This window comes from Polyodon spathula, chromosome 15, assembly GCF_017654505.1.
Source record: "Polyodon spathula isolate WHYD16114869_AA chromosome 15, ASM1765450v1, whole genome shotgun sequence".
NCBI classification, from domain to species: domain Eukaryota; kingdom Metazoa; phylum Chordata; class Actinopteri; order Acipenseriformes; family Polyodontidae; genus Polyodon; species Polyodon spathula.
Genome location: NC_054548.1, coordinates 781,939 through 799,204, shown reverse-complemented (window position 1 = coordinate 799,204; position 17,266 = coordinate 781,939). Strand labels below are relative to the sequence as shown.

Below are 17,266 nucleotides of genomic sequence, written 5' to 3'. Positions count from 1 at the left end.
GCTGATGCATGTAGATGCATGATTTCAGAGATTTGAATTATGTTTCTATTTACAGAACTAATTTTATCAGAATTGGACTGTAGCAGTTGGCCTTAATACCAAAGTGTTTTTTATATTTTTTGGGGTGTGTGTTTGTTTGTTTGTTTGCTTTTTTGTTCTTTGAGATGTAAAGATGAAAACAATGATTCTGGTAGAGACTGTAAGTTATTGAAGTCTGACTGTACTGAAAACAATGACTCTGGGCAGAGACTGTAAGTTATTGAAGTCTGACTGTACTGAAAACAATGATTCTGGTAGAGACTGTAAGTTATTGAAGTCTGACTGTACTGAAAACAATGATTCTGGCAGAATCTGTACGTTATTGAAGTCTGACTGTACTGAAAACAATGACTCTGGCAGAGACTGTACGTTATTGAAGTCTGACTGTACTGTATACACTGTGTTATATCAGTGTTCAAATGTCCTTATGTTTAAGGCGTTCACTCTGTCCAAACAGAGTAGGAATGGCAAATTTATGATTCAAATTATAATTACATATTTGATATTCGTATTGATTTTAATAAGTGTTATTAAATGTTAAAGTTTGTTGCTCATAGTAAATTGCATTAGTGTTTCCCATGGCTTATTCTGAACCTGTACCAGGATGAAGAACTCTACATCCGCTAGATAGGGTACAAGTGTACGACTGCTCTGTACCACACATTAGATAGAGGGAGAGATCCACATTAGAGTATGTTTATAACAGGGATATCAGTAATTACAAGACCATTAAAATAGACACCATACAGTAGAACTTTCAAAGTCTTTTGAAAATGAGTTAAGGGAGACTCTTATCTCATTTGCAACATGATTAATATGCTACCTTCCTATTTCACAGACAATACACCTTTACCTAATGGGTATTCTATTTTAAAGATTGATAAAATAAGACAGGACTTGAAAAATGCATCATAGAGATTATGATGAATGCTGTTCTAAAAAAAAAAAAATTGTGGAAAAATTCTCTAAGACAGATAAATAGTAATCTATAACCCACCCGAACCCCCTCAAAAAAAAAAAAAAACGACAACGACAAAAAACACCTTCAGAAACCGATACGCTTCTTTTTAATCTTTAATAGAGGACTGACATAATCACTTATGTATTATTTGTATTCTTATACTGTATTACTGTATACTGGTTATGAATATCAATGTGTACTGTTGCTTGGCACGGGCCAATCAGAGAGCCTATTTCGTCCGATGAGAAGAGGTCCATATAAGGACTATACACTTGATTCTATGGTACTGCTTATTTGAATATTTTTGCTTCAATGCTGTGCAGAGGGGAGTATTCTGTTCAGAGTAAGGCAGTAGGGTACCCTAGAGTGTGTGTGCTACCAGCATTTAAACTCACTGTTGGATTACTGTAGATTAGATTAGTCTCGCTCTTAAAAGCACAAAAGGGAACTTTAACCAAAGAAGTTGATCACACGTCTCATATAAAAACAATTTGGCTGTTCCAGACTATTTTACACACAAAAAAAGTAGAAAATGTACTTTGAAGTTACTGACTTTAAGATCTTAATCTGTTGACTTTCAGACAACATAGTGAATTAAAAAATATGAACAAGAATGTATTATTGGTGTAGAACTGTCTGGATTAATAAAGACATTCCCGCCTATCAGTTTAAAACTTGGAAGTGGTAAGCAGAAGATCATCACATTCCTCTTGGGGATCTGGTATTGCATGATGGCTCTTATACAAGGTGAAAGGTGTCAAGCCTGAATATAAACAATTATGTTATTAAAAAGAACAAATAAATGCATTAGAACTGAAATTGATATATCTGACGTAGCAAGTCGATTGTATTTACTGTTTATAATTATAAAATTATAAAGAATAAGGTAGTAACCTTGACTGGTTAATTTGTTAGGTAAGGCTTTTCATTACATGTCTTTAATTACTGTGCATTTACATTGTAGTTACTTAGTAAATGTGTACTTACACATGATTGCAATGATATTATGGATAGTTACAATGTACTTAATGTGTAAATCATTGAACATGATATAACCCTAACCCTATACCTAACTCTAACCCTAACCCTAACCCTAACCCTAACCCTAACCCTATACCTAACCCCCCTCACCATAACTCTAAACTTAACCCTGTTTCTGATACAGTTGTGTACTTACATATATTATGCAAAAAGATTTACACATTAAGTACATTGTAACTATGCATAATAACATTGTAATTGTGTTTAAGTGCACATGTATTTACTAAGTAACTGCTGTGTAAATACACAGTATTTAGAGACACAATGTAAAGTGTTATCATTTATTATGGAAATCCATTCTGAAATACAATGAACTATGAGGCTAATGTAAAGCTGAACACTCAGTGGTAGGTCTGTTTTAATCACAATAGTCAAGAAAGAAGGTCTGGCAGGGAATGAATAAACAACTAATCTTTAAGGCAGCATTTCTATTTTCTTGACCAACCTCAGTTTGCAGTATGGCCAATATTATTCCAAACCAGGCCGGGTCTGTTCGAAAGGCCAATTTTCCAGCATGCCTTTGTGAAATAACTGTTTGTGATCTCTCACACTGAGCACACATATATCTTATAGAAAATATATACAACACTGTTTATATTCTTACTTTTTGTTAAGACATCCCTCGTAAAGAAATAATGACTATATTTGTGGCAGCATTTTTAAAACGCTGCCATCACAACAGTGTCAAAGACTCATATTCCAATGCCATTTGGTTAGTGACTCATTATATTTAGGGTTATATGTCAGTCATTCTGACGTCATGTGACGTTTTGTCTCTGTGGGGTAAAGAAATAGTACACTTTATGTTGCTATCCTAACATATGCACATGGAAAGCTACTTCTTCAATTCCAGCCAAGTGTTAGGCAATGTAATCCTTTTTTGGTAAAGCAGTGTCATTTAGAACTATGTCAATGATGCTTTGGCTTTAGGTATCAACTCACTAATCTCATCCACATACCTAATTGGACTCTGATGATAAGAAAAGTAATCCCCTTAAACTAATAGACAGACCCCAGAGATATTAATTAGGACAAGGTCATTTCTAAACCATGTTACCGCTGTGAAATAAAGAATGCAGGTCTAGTGGAATTGAGCCAGACACATAAACCTGTTCTGACTTTGAAAAGAATCAAAAGGGCTTTTAAACTTATTTTAAAACTAGAACGCCTGTGTTTATAGGTATACCAACAACAACCATGACCGGCCAGTTTGACTGGAGTATTAAAAACAACATAAATATTATAATGAAAGGACAAACATTTGAATACAAGTCATGGTTTTATTCATGAATTTAAAGCATCTACACAACCGAAACATTGTAAATAAACAGACATTTGATCAGAAATGTGTTTATATACAAACATCTTACAAACGGCACATCCCCAAAAAACAGTAAAAAATAAAGTAAACAAATATTTAAAAACAAATTTGTGTATATACAGGTATATCATGTACACACACAACTGTACAACTTGAATAATGTAAATAAGTATTAAAACAATTTAAAATAAATGGGTTTATATTGCCTACATAACAAAGCACATATACTCAACCAAAGCTATGCATTTATACACAGACACACTATAATCAAAATAAACATGTGAACAGAATCGGCTTCATTTACAATCGTTTACAAAGTTTAAGTGCTGCTCAAATCACACAGATCCTGCGCTTTTCCACAAATGCAGTGCATATTGGCACAGCTATCAACAGTAACCCAGGCTTCTGCACCAAATGCTCCACAGGCATATACTAGTACGAGTTCTAATTCCTCCATGGGCATTGACCAGGGATCATCTTGGTGTCACTGCGGCTGGAAGATTCATGCTTCAGAGCCACATTCGTCATTGTCCATCTTTGCTGCATCAGAATCTTGTTTGGTAAAATTTGAAGTAATTCCAAATACTGCTTTGCTGTCCTGCACCTCTTCAGTGACCCATTTGCAATATGTATTGGTGTAACAATTCATTTCTTAGAAAAACAAATAACTTATAGTTACCAGTGCAGACAGAGAGCCTGGTGCCGTGAGCTGTCATGGGGCTGATTGATGGCCTATCAGAGGCTTGTTGAAACAATAGAAATGTCAACAAACTGCTCACTTGAGGAATGCAGACTGATATAATCAAACTTCAATTCTGGCTGCAAGTTCAAACTAATAAACACAAATAATGCTGCAACATTTAATTGTTATAAGATGTTTTATACGTATCGATCAATTTGACTGCTCCTGGTCAGAATAGGTATGACAGTATTTTATCTCGCTAATTTTTGCAGCTACACTGTTCATTCTTTGTCAGGGTAATTAGTACATATATTTAGGAACAGTCAGGAAAGCACAGCTCTGTCTCTTAAACACATGCACAGCAATTAAAATTAAAATTCCTGAAACAGTCCAAATGACCACCTTGGTCGTTCTAATGTTAAACTATTCCGTAACAAACCTGAAAACAATCTTTTTGTTTGAAAAGGCTGAATAGAGTCCTTTAGTCTATGCTTCTAAAGTTGTTTCATAGAAACTCAAATTGTAAAATGTTATCAGAAAAGTGCAGAAGAAACACATCTGGGAAAATAGAAAATATTTATCCTTGCTGTGTTCTGATTATAAAACTCTGGACACGAGATACATTAATGTTGTCCATACTTGATTGGGTCCACAGGAAATCTGTATCAGGCTTTCACAGGGCTGGGCTTACGCATTTCGATAAGACTGACCATCGTTTTCTGCACTTTCGATGCATTGATTGCCAGTTTCATTGCTGCTCGGAGGCAGAAATGAAATCCTTTGACTCGCTGTGACTCTTTATGGGGCCTATGCTATTTCGATGGCTCAGTATAAGCATGCTGTTTGCTGATTGTAGAATAAAAAAAATACAGAGGGACTTTATTAAAACAAATAAATAAATAAAAACAAAGCTTCTAATTGATATAATTTTACTGCTGATGTTGTATAAGCAAATTATCTAGGCATCATTAGCGTCGATACAGCGTCGATTCTTTTTTATTTATTTTTTTTTTTTTTTACAGCTAATGGAACCCTTAAGAGGAAGGAAGGTTATTTAAAGTGCATTTAGTGAGTTTCCTATAGTCTCTAAACATGTTCATTTATCAAAGGTGAACATACACCCACCATGTTCAGTAACCGGTATTTAAGTATAATTTACAAACTGCTCTTAATGTATCAATGTGCTTCAATGGAATGCTTTATCCTGGTAAAACCCTATTTCATTTTACATATGCTGTATGGTTAAAGCAAGGGAATATTTTCAAAAAACATAATTTTAAATTACAAGCAATGCTACAAAATAATTACCTACACTTCCACACTGGAACATTGATCTTCCATATGTTGTTTCAATTGCTTTTGCAAACACAGGGATCTAAATGTGTGCTCTGGGGCTTGTTTCTTCCCTGGTTGAGGAACATAAATTTTGGTGAATGACACTTTGTCAAAGAGATATTTGGCCTTACAGTATAGTGTTGAGAGACGTCTTACTGAGTAAATCTATTCATTAATACAAGGTTGAAAAACCTGTCTCTGGAACTAATGTGGGATTTTCTATTGCATCTTATGTTTAAATTAGCAGCTGGGTGCTTCATTTCAACTGGATCTTCAAACACACAGTGAAATATACAGGTGAATGTGCACCCAGGTCTAATCTGATGCACGCTTGTTAGTCTGGACCTCTTACTCGAGTGAGAATTTCACAGGTAGTGTGGAGGCTACCAATGCCTTTGATAAACTAGGAGGTCTTATAGAATTTATGTTACCACAGTGGTCAAGGAGTATGGAAAAGATAAGAGGGACCAGGTGACAAAAGCAGTAATAACCAATGTTCTTTATTAAGCAATAATATAAATAAAACACACACAGTCAAATAAAAGGCAGCTACCGTATATGTAGCCAACATAAATACACACACACACGCACACGCACACGCACACGCACACACACACGCACACGCACACGCACACACATATATATATACAGTGCCTTGCAAAAGTATTCAGACCCCTGACCAATTTTCTCATTTTATTTATTTTTTATTTACTTATTTCTTTCTGTTATTGAGTAATAACAGAACAGCTAAACTCCACAGACAATAGGAGAGCAGTGTGCAGTTGTTGTATAATTCACAGTACTGTTAGGGTCCTCCTGGGGCCTGAGGCCATCATCTCAACTTGCATTTGCCAAACCTCCATATGTATGGCCTCCAGTGACTTGTGTTTTTTCCTCGTATGTCAAGCAGTTGTTATTTGTCATTAGAAATGTCTATATAGATATGAGAGTCACTAAAGGGGAAAGGTCAGTCTAATTGGATATTCATATGCCAAACAGAACTGTCCCTTATAACTTTATTTTTATAGGTCTGTTTGTTCTGTATTGACATATATTGTCTATCCTGTCTCTTTAATATTCAGATAGTTTTAAAGAGGTATTTTCTTAATGATTTTTGCAGCTATCTCTGGGCAATATATATATATATATAGCAGAAACTTTCAGAACTAATAGATAACATCAGGCAGAGAAGGATTTTTAAGCCATCAATCTTTTTCCAAGTTGGATTTCGCCCACACTCCTACCGCAGGGTGCTTGTTTAAAAGTGCAGCCAGGCTGAATCAGCTGCAACCAGGGATTGACAGGCTCACAAACAGTCTGGAATCCCAAAGTGGGAGGTGTCCTGAGAGTCTGGGGTTTACAGCCTAACTGCCATTTACCTGGTGCCCTTTTAAATTCCAATGGACTGCCAGGAGAAGAGATTTTGGTTCAGCTTTTGTTTCGTGTCCATAGATACAGTGAGCCAAAACACAGGCTTTGGAATTGTTTATTGCAAATAAACTTGGATAGATTCCTAATTCTGCTGCCCTAAATAATGGCTGTTCAGAATTGCAATGTATTTTGCTGTTACAAATAGCTGATGTGCTCTTTTCGTGTGTCTCAATTTGTACATGTACATGTGCTCAGTGATCTGAAAAAACTTACTGTGGCACATTTTACTGTTGCACTGTGAACAGTTTGGTTTGTGCAATTGTTCCCTGGTCACGTCTGACAATTTATCAAAAAAGGAATGAACAATTTAAATGAATTAAAATGTTGGATCATGAAGGTCAGATGACTGTAAACTTTGAGAGACTTGTTTGTAGGGGCAGAACTGTTATATACACCCACAATGCCTGTCCTTTTCCATTCGAACCTGTATGTAGAGAATCAATTGTACAATTGGGATGAATCCAGATGATGCATTGATTCTTTAGCACGTGCTAATATAATTTGGGGTTATATGGACACACCCTGTTTATCTTTCTGTATGACAAACTTGCATTTTTTACAGTGGATATCAGTCATAGCAATTAACTTGCTGACAGCGGTGATTCTGAATTTACAGCCCTGGTGGGAGATAAATATCACTGACTTGCTTGTATTTAGACCATGGGAATAATACAGTTACTAGTTTCCATTCAGAGCTAGATCTCTTTAATATGTTTCTTCCATCAATGCTTTTGAATGGGATGATTTCTTTTGCTAGTTTCTTACTAATAAACTAGACCTAGTGTAGAAATATGCCCATAGTTTATGTTTGAAAGGGAAGCATTATATAAAGGAAGGCTGCTGTGTAATTGCATATGTACCACAGGAGTTGCTTACTCTTTTGTTAGCACTTGGTGATCGATTGCTGAATGCTGGGCACAGTGTTAAATGGCAGTAACCGAACTCAAGGTCATCCATTGCTTTGGGAAATTCTGTTCAATTGAGACAGAACTTGGAGTTCACTTTCGGGAATGTCTCTCTCTCTCTCTCTCTCTCTCTCTCTCTCTCTCTCTCTCTCTCTCTCTCTCTCTCTCTCTCTCTCTCTCTCTCTCTCTCTCTCTCTCTCTCTCTCTCTCTCTCTCTCTCTCCCTCTCTCGCAGCAGCACCTTATTCTTTAGATTAAAATGCACAGGCTGTTTTTCACCAGCAGTGTACCAGACATTTGCTAGGACACAACAATTGGAAGCACTACAGTAGGTCATATTTATTTATTGCATTTATATAGCGCTTTTTATACAAAAGTATCACAAAGCACTGTACAGTACACAGCAGAAAAAAAGATACAGGGTCAGTAACTCATACGGGTTAGTAAGATCAGGATCACAGATGACTCGTCTCGTCCTTTGTGATGTCACGGAACTCCTTGGTGGCTTTTTACACTCTAGTTATGTACAGTAGCTTGTATGATTTGTTTTTGTACTGTTGGTATTTGGTAATTTCAAAGAAAGTTGAGAGTTTGTAAGGTTCCTGCCGGAGTAAATTTGTGGAGAATATTCTCACAGACATGTGGTTTTCCAAAGAGGCCTCGGCTTAATGTATATACTTTCAGAATACATTTGCTTTTGCTAAGCTACTGGTATCAGTGCACAGCAGTTAACTGCCAATGCGCTTCAGTTACAGCGCACCCAAACATATAATAAAACCCAGTAAAAGCAGGTTACACCACAGTCAAGCATGGTAAATGACAGATACACATGGTAAAAACAAGGTTAACTGTGATATACGCATGGTAAAAGCATAGTAAACAGCACAATCACTGCAGCAGTTTTAAAAGACAGCCTGTCATTGATCCTTACTGTACTTCCACAGCATTTTGTTACCAGTAGTTTTATTGATGTCAGCTGAATGAAAATGTGTGCAGGCAATACAAAAAGAAATTGAGGAACATGTCACCTGCAACCCCTTATCCCCGCCTGTACCCCCTCCTTCTGAGAAAGGAGATAGCTGTACCATTTAATTTACACCCAGCATAAATGCCTAGTTAATGGAATCTCCCCTATCTGTAATTACTTGACTAATGCTAGATTAATTACTCCAGAAAAGGTTGTTATTACCCAGTGGCTGTGTAAATATGCCCTTTGTTTATATTTACCCGACAGAATTTCAATCAGCACTCATAATACCTTTTATACAGATTATAATAATAATCTGTGCAGGTAAATATTGGGCAGTACTTTCTATGAATAATAACCCTGAGACAAAGGTTTATCTTTCTGCTATTAAAACTGCTTATTTATAGATTACAGTATAGATATATATATATATATATATATATATATATATATATATATATATATATATATATATATATATATATATACATAAATATATAGCACACAAACCGGTAAACAAGCAGTGTAAACTTTATTTTTTCATTGTTTTATTTGATTTTATACGGTATGCCATGATCTGGCATTTACCCATCACGGTGTGGTAAAATAGATTGAAAGTAAACTTGGAAATCTCCCTAACTAGGCTATGTGGGATTTAGCTAACACAACAGTGCACTCTTGGGATGTTTGCATTCATTTTAATATTAATCTGATTGATTTTGCAAGCCAGTGTTGTGCGACACCTGCAGTGAAGACCAGCTTCTAAATGTGTGTGCTGAATACATACAGCCATTGTTGTCACCATAAAAATGGATCAGCAACTACAAAAGGAATGAGTAAGTGCACTAATGTAATAATTGTTATAATTAAACATTAACTTATGTAATTTGTCTGTATCAAATACCCATATTTTCAACATCCCCCTGAATGCATATGTAGACGCATCTATAGAGCATCCCTGCTGTTTACAGTTAACAAACCAAACCAGTAACATTAGGTATTTCCAAGCTAGGGTCTTGTAACTATTAGCATTTACAACTCTCCTGTTGATAAAAGTAGGTAATTGCACTGCATTTACATGAGATTTATCTCTTGGATGTCAACAGCCCCTTGACCAAGCCTAGCTTACTGGATAAAGCTGCCTTTATTCTGTAATAATTAAGAAGGAGAAGGACTCAAGCCTGGGAATGAATGGTTCAGCAGTGTCTCTGCTCTCTTTCATGGTGTCTCTGATCGGATTGGTTCAGCAGTGTCTCTGCTCTCTTTCAGGGTCTCTGTGATTGGATTGGTTCAGCAGTGTCTCTGCTCTCTTTCAGGGTCTCTCCGATTGGAACGGTTCAGCAGTGTCTCTGCTCTCTTTCAGGGTCTCTCTGATTGGAATGGGTCAGCAGTGTCTCTGGATTGGTTCAGCAGTGTCTCTGCTCTCTTTCAGGGTCTCTGATTGGATTGGTTCAGCAGTGTCTCTGCTCTCTTTCAGGGTCTCTCTGATTGGAATGGGTCAGCAGTGTCTCTGGATTGGTTCAGCAGTATCTCTGCTCTCTTTCAGGCTCTCTCTGATTGGATTGGTTCAGCAGTGTCTCTGCTCTCTTTCAGGGTCTCCCTGATTGGACTGGTTCAGCAGTGTCTCTGCTCTCTTTCAGGGTCTCTCTGATTGGAATGGGTCAGCAGTGTCTCTGGATTGGTTCAGCAGTGTCTCTGCTCTCTTTCAGGGTCTCTGATTGGATTGGTTCAGCAGTGTCTCTGCTCTCTTTCAGGGTCTCTCTGATTGGAATGGGTCAGCAGTGGTTCAGCAGTGTCTCTGCTCTCTTTCAGGCTCTCTCTGATTGGATTGGTTCAGCAGTGTCTCTGCTCTCTTTCAGGGTCTCCCTGATTGGACTGGTTCAGCAGTGTCTCTGCTCTCTTTCAGGCTCTCTCTGATTGGATTGGTTCAGCAGTGTCTCTGCTCTCTTTCAGGGTCTCCCTGATTGGACTGGTTCAGCAGTGTCTCTGCTCTCTTTCAGGGTGTCTCTGATTGGAATGGTTCAGCAGTGTCACTGCTCTCTTTCAGGCTCTCTCTGATTGGATTGGTTCAGCAGTGTCTCTGCTCTCTTTCTGGGTGTCTCTGATTGGATTGGTTCAGCAGTGTCACTGCTCTCTTTCAGGCTCTCTCTGATTGGATTGGTTCAGCAGTGTCTCTGCTCTCTTTCTGGGTGTCTCTGATTGGATTGGTTCAGCAGTGTCTCTGCTCTCTTTCAGGCTCTCTCTGATCGGATTGGTTCAGCAGTGTCTATACTCTCTTTCAGGGTCTCTCTGATTGGATTGGTTCAGCAGTGTCTCTGCTCTCTTTCAGGGTCTCTCTGATTGGACTGGTTCAGCAGTGTCTCTGCGCTGTCTTTCAGGGTCTCTCTGATTGGATTGGTTCAGCAGTGTCTCTGCTCTATCTTTCAGGGCCCTCCCTGATTGGAATGGTGAGGAAGGACTGGGCCTCTCAGAACAGCATTGCCCTCTCATGGCAGGAGCATGAGCAGCCCAGCCCAGCCATCCTGGACTATGAGATCAAGTACTATGAGAAGGTGTTTTCATATTTCCAATGGGATTACTTTGAAATCTTTCCAACAACCCCAAAAGGCCTCTCTTTTTGTATACATGCATTCACTTCATTCTTTAAATGATTGTTTACTGTAAAATGTAATAACCAAGATTTTACAAGCTGCTTCTTACCTCTAATCAGAATTCTATTGTCACAAGCCCCTTTTTGTTTTACAGACTTGTAAGAATGCTGCTGAGAGATAATGTGGCCATCCTAAAATCTGTAAACCTGATTTTTTGCAGTTCTCATTTCAGTGTTGTATTGCATATTTGGTCAATTAATCAGCCTTGTAAGAAACACCTGCAGCATTAATATTAATAATCATATTTAGATCCACCATTATTTAGATCATTAAAACAATGTAATTCAAAGTCTGAGTTATTACAAGTAAACATGCAAGTTACAAGTAAACATACTTACCATAGGTAGTTGTACTGTTGTTTATGACAGCTACTGTATTATCAGTAATACCCCATCTAAATATCCACACAGGAACATGAAGAGCTCAGCTACTCTTCAACCAGATCCAAGGCAGCCAGTGTCATCATAACGGGACTCAAACCCACAACAAAGTACGTGTTTCACATTCGTGCAAGAAGCGCAGCAGGATACAGCAGCTACAGCCCCAGATACGAGTATGAGACGAGCGACGAGAGTAAGTTGGACCAGCCATGCTAACAAACACACTTTCACTTTCTCAAGTATCCTCAACTCGACACCATGCAGTTTTACTTAAAAATGTGCACTCTGAACTTGCAAATCAAGCTATGACATGGAAAAATTTAAATGAAGCGTGTTACAAATCTAGGGAAGTTTTGATGAGGTTGCATATGATATTGTGGAGACGTGTTTAAAAAGCACATTACGCAGTATATATTCTTATGTAAGCTATAATAATACAAAAACGCCAAAACAACTTGTGAAGATATGTCTTATTGCTTAGCTTCTAACCTGCAGCAAAACTTAATGATTATTTAGATGAAGGTTCTTTGTGAAAACTCTAGAGGATGCTGTGTGTTTGCAAGTCAGGCTAATTGCTTATACAGTTTCTGAATAAGGCTATATTATGTTTATCTGTACACTACACTTAATCTATGAAATGCCATATTTAGTGAATTCAAGGAAGTTAATTTAAGCTTGTCCTTGTGTCCACCTTTAAATACCCACTTGTTAAATATTTACAAAACACTCGCGGTATGTCGAACACCCTTAACATGTTAGCATCCTCTATCATGAAATAAATGTTATTTTAAAATGTTTTTGATCTGATACAAAATAAAAAGAATTGAGAACCACTTATGAGTTATGGGTAAGGCCCTGTAAAAATCGCGGAAATTTTCTTTAAAATTCACTGCAGTGTCACAGGTAAAGTTTCGTATTTTGCAGAATGCACACGGAAATGTTATAAATTACGTGTACAGATTATTACTTTTAAAACAGCAAATAATTAACAGCCTGTAGGTAAAGTGTATCTGCAAGGACAGCTTTCAGTTCTAGTATGCCAGATTCATGTTCAAAACAAATACAATGTGTAACCCATGTGTAACCCATACTGATCTTGGGCATCAGTCGACTCGCCAGTGTGACCACTGACAAGCAACCAGACTGTTTCCTCCTGCTTGTGATACTTGGCAACTTTAGATAGGTACTCATGTCTCAGCTGGGCTGATGAAGGTATCGCTCCACCGTTTGCTACATTGTATAAAGAATTTCCTTAACTTTTGGTTGTCCAATTTTTCAAAGGGATATTTGTGCAAACCTCTGTCAGGTCAAAATTAAATAAGTGGACTTTTGGAATATGGAAGTCACCATTTTTTTGTTTCTTTCAAGTAAAGCAGTCTCAGTACTGCTCTGGATTTCCGCCTTTCTCTGTCGGTGAATCTAAATGCCTGTAAAGTTGCAGGACATACAGAAGAGCTTCCCTCCATCACTGTGTAAAACTCCTGCTGGGTGCTGCTTTACATGATCTGCTGCAAAGAAATCTGTAGCCTTTTTAGAGATCCATTTTCTTGTTTACAGTGTGTACTATTTTTATTTCCCACTTAGATTGCATATAGTGACATGACATAAACACTGCACAGCACTGTGTGCATGGCGAATAGCAGAGCTGTACAGTTTCGTTAATATGATTTTTTTTTTGTATGAAATACAAATAATTATGAAATCATTTTTATTTCTTAAGGATATTGTAAAAATCGCAGTATTGGGCTAATTTCACGATTTCCGCACAGCCTACAAAATCGTAATTTTCACAGGGCCTTAGTTATGGGGACCCATTTATACAGTACATCCTCGAGTCTTGGCCTAAGCTGCTGAAGGTTACTGTGGGTTGTGAACACATTCTGATTAACCTGTGCATGGATATTTGTTATGAAATTCTGTTCCATGTGCTTTGGTCATACTGCTTTTGAAGTCTGGTAGAGATTCTGAAGGATATGTTCTTTTGGAAACTACAAGTCCGAGATGGGAATTTGCCTCCAAGTCAATATATCTTAACAGGTTTTTTTTTTTTTTTAAATATGCACATATTCACCTCCTTGGTGAGACTCTCAGCTTTAAAACAGTAAACCGGCAAAACTGTTTTTGAAAAATGTTTAAACACTTTACGTTAAATGAATGTCATTACTATTACAAGTACACAAGTAGTTACACTTTACAATGTGTGTCTAATTGCTGTGTATTTACAAAGCAGTTACATGGTAAATAAATGTGTACTTACACATAAATATAAGGTTAGTATGCATAGTTACAATGTGCTTAATGTGTACATCTTTTTGCAGGATATATGTAAGCACACAATTATATCAGAAAAGGGTTAGGTTTAGAGTTAGGGATAGGGTTAGGGTTATATGATGCATAACAATGCGTAATAACATTGTAATTGTGTGTAAGTACACATGTAACTACTATGTAAATACACAGTAATTAGGGACACTTAATGTAAAGTATTACCGCTTCAAGTTACAAATAAATAAATAAAGCTCTTATATCCTTTGAGCAGTAAACTCCAGTTTTAAAATTTCACAAGCAGTACAGTCAACACACATAGTATCTCTTAATTACGGTTCCCAACTCCCATGTTATAATGAGAGACCGCTGCCCCACTGCAATCACAAGTGCCATTTTAAATACAGTGCTGTATATCATTTGCCATCATCCAGACTTCTCACCTTGACATCTCTCCTCTTTTTCTCCAGCTTCTGACATGGCTGCAGACCAGGGGCAGGTTCTGGTCATCGCCACGGCAGCGGTCGGGGGATTTGCTCTGCTAGTGATCCTCACGCTCTTCTTCCTGATAACAGGACGGTAAGGCAGAGAAACGCAGCACGCACTTTAAATCTGTCACTCAAAAAGAAATCTGTTCAGAGTTCCTTGCTTCATTTATTCAACCACTCTTACTGTGAGTCTCCTTCAGTCCCTAATTCACTTTCTGACATGTGTCCATTGACAGCTGAAATCCTCATTAATCGAAGGCAGCAAACCCATTGTTTATGCTTCTAGCTGACTGCCTTGGTTTTCCAGTTAATTAGCCAGGCTATATATGGGGATCATTGTGGTTGGATACCTCTGTTCTATTTGCTGTCTTTTTGTAAGTTTTTAATAGTTTTTTCCCTAAAGGGCTCTTGTATGTGTATATGTATTTGACTCTACAGATGGTATTATTAAGAAGACATCCCTTTAAATCTCTGCAGATGGAAGGTGTTGCTACAAAAAAATGGATTTCTCAGTGAAGGACTAAATGATGGCTAAGATATGATTATCAAATGAAATCATCCCTTCTGTAAAACATATATCTATATCTATCTATCTATCTATCTATCTATCTATCTATCTATCTATCTATCTATCTATCTATCTATATCTATCTATCTATCTATCTATCTATCTATATATATATATATATATATATATATATATATATATATATATATATATAAATCAGATGCCAGGAAACAGAGTGATTGATAAGGACATAAATACTGCCACAAGAGCATCACAATATCCTGTATAGCTTCATTAAAGTAACAGGATGGATGGTGCTCCTGGAGCTGTAATTCTAGAACTGTTACTGGATTCATTAATAATATTATCTATTGTATATAACCACTTGTGGACGATCTAAAGTCTGAACTAAAGTGTTATCATTGCTGCTTCAATCAATTTTGACAAGGCTTATTTACTTACATCCTTTTTCAGCCATAGAGGGCGGCTTCTGAAATGAGTCCTAAAAGCTGAATTTCTGAAGTGAGGTGAATTTCGAAATGTATGGAGCCAAATGCTTTCGGAACATTGAAGCTTCCTGGGGCTTCTACACTTACACCCAACCCTAATCTTAAATCACAACTTTACCCAAAACCTTTAACTTAAATCCTGGTCTTAAAATAGCAATCGAGAGTGCATGCTGCCAGAGCATGTCGTACTGCAGTGTCCGGTTTAAGAAACACAAATCCCTTCCCTCATGTACTGTTGACTGCATCCCTGCTGTTCTGCATTGCTGCTCGCTCACCAGCTACTCTGCAGCCCTGCTTGTTACTGCTGTTCTTCAGCATGCCCATGCAGAAGACCCTACAGTCCAGCTCATCATTCTTTTGATTGCCGTCGAGCTGACACTGTCTGAGAACTGTATTTCCCTGCCATCTTCTGTTTTATAATTTATTTTTATGCTTGTGCATATGTCATTTCACTTATGTGTAGAATAACTGCTGCTTCAAAACTGCATCATTTCATCTGATTTCTGTACTTTTTATTAACAATGCAAAGTCTTCTTTTTTTTATCTACAGTATTTTACAAATTGGTAACACCTTACATTAAGTGACTCAAATTACTATGTATTTACATAGTAGTTACATAGCGAGTACATGTGCATTTATACATAATTAGAGTGTTAGTGTGCATAATTACAATGTACTTAGCATATTTTTGCATGATCTATGTAAGTACACAATTGTATCAGAAAAGGGTAATGGTTAGAGTTAGTGTAGAGTTAGGTATAGGGTTAGGGTTAGTGTTAGGGTTAGAGTTATATGATACAAAAATTTACACAAACTACAAAACAGTGTAAAGCCTGTAATAAACACATTGATACACCACTATATACTACATCTGCCAAATGTTATTGTATTTTAACAGGTATTATTATTATTATTATTATTATTATTATTATTATTATTATTATTATTATTATTAAAATTCAATAAAGGCATATGCTTATAATACTACAAACAACATTTAACACACTAAAAACTGAGTGAGGATGTAACGTACCTACACAAAATTGCCATACTATAAGAAAAATGTTTGAATATCATCTTCTGAATAAATGAAATTTTACAGCATTGTCAGTACAAAATCTGAAAGAGCAGGCAGAGCCTGTGATACATCCAGCAAGCAGCTTGTTATCATTGAGTTTGTGACTCTGAAGGTTAACTATAAATACAATGAGGTGCAGTGGCTGTTCTCCAGACCTATTTCAATTTGCGATTCCGGGCTGCGGTAACGTACTAAAGATGAGTCCATTCATATTAAATAGACAGCGAGAGACAATAACCAGATGACTGAAGAAATAATAAATGTCTGTCAAAATGACCATGAACTCTTTTTTTGATTTAGAAATAACATCATCTGAGATGACCCAGCTGACAGGCTGCTTTAATCTGTCATTCATGCTTTATAATTCTGTTCTCCAAGGCAGTTTTGAAAGCTGGAGGAGGGAAGTTCAGCTTGATTAAATGGGATGCACGCTATCGTGTTCACAGATATAGCTAAACATTTTCAAATCATTTATAATAATACAATCAGTGGTTAAAGAGGGACACGGGGTGGGGGCAGTGGCTAACCCACTAGACCATTCCTCTTAGAGAACTTTAAAAAATCAACTACAGCATTGTGTTAAAAGCATATTAGAGAAGAACGTCTTTCTGAAACTGGTTTATATTTGCACAGTAATCTAGGAATCCATCCTTTTGTATTTTTTATATAAGGTTTGAAGAAGAAAAGTGTCTGGGAGATTTGGTG

At 37.0% G+C, this 17,266-nt stretch overlaps 1 protein-coding gene across 1 annotated transcript in view; it reads left to right on the top strand.

Moving 5' to 3' along the window:
* Window positions 1–17,266, top strand: part of LOC121327583 (ephrin type-A receptor 6-like) — a 74,382-nt gene that overhangs the window by 31,684 nt on the left and 25,432 nt on the right. The window contains exons 3-5 of the mRNA XM_041271687.1: window positions 11,109–11,233; window positions 11,743–11,905; window positions 14,448–14,556. Of these exons, the coding sequence (XP_041127621.1) occupies window positions 11,109–11,233; window positions 11,743–11,905; window positions 14,448–14,556 (397 nt within the window). The remainder of the gene's footprint in view (window positions 1–11,108; window positions 11,234–11,742; window positions 11,906–14,447; window positions 14,557–17,266) is intronic.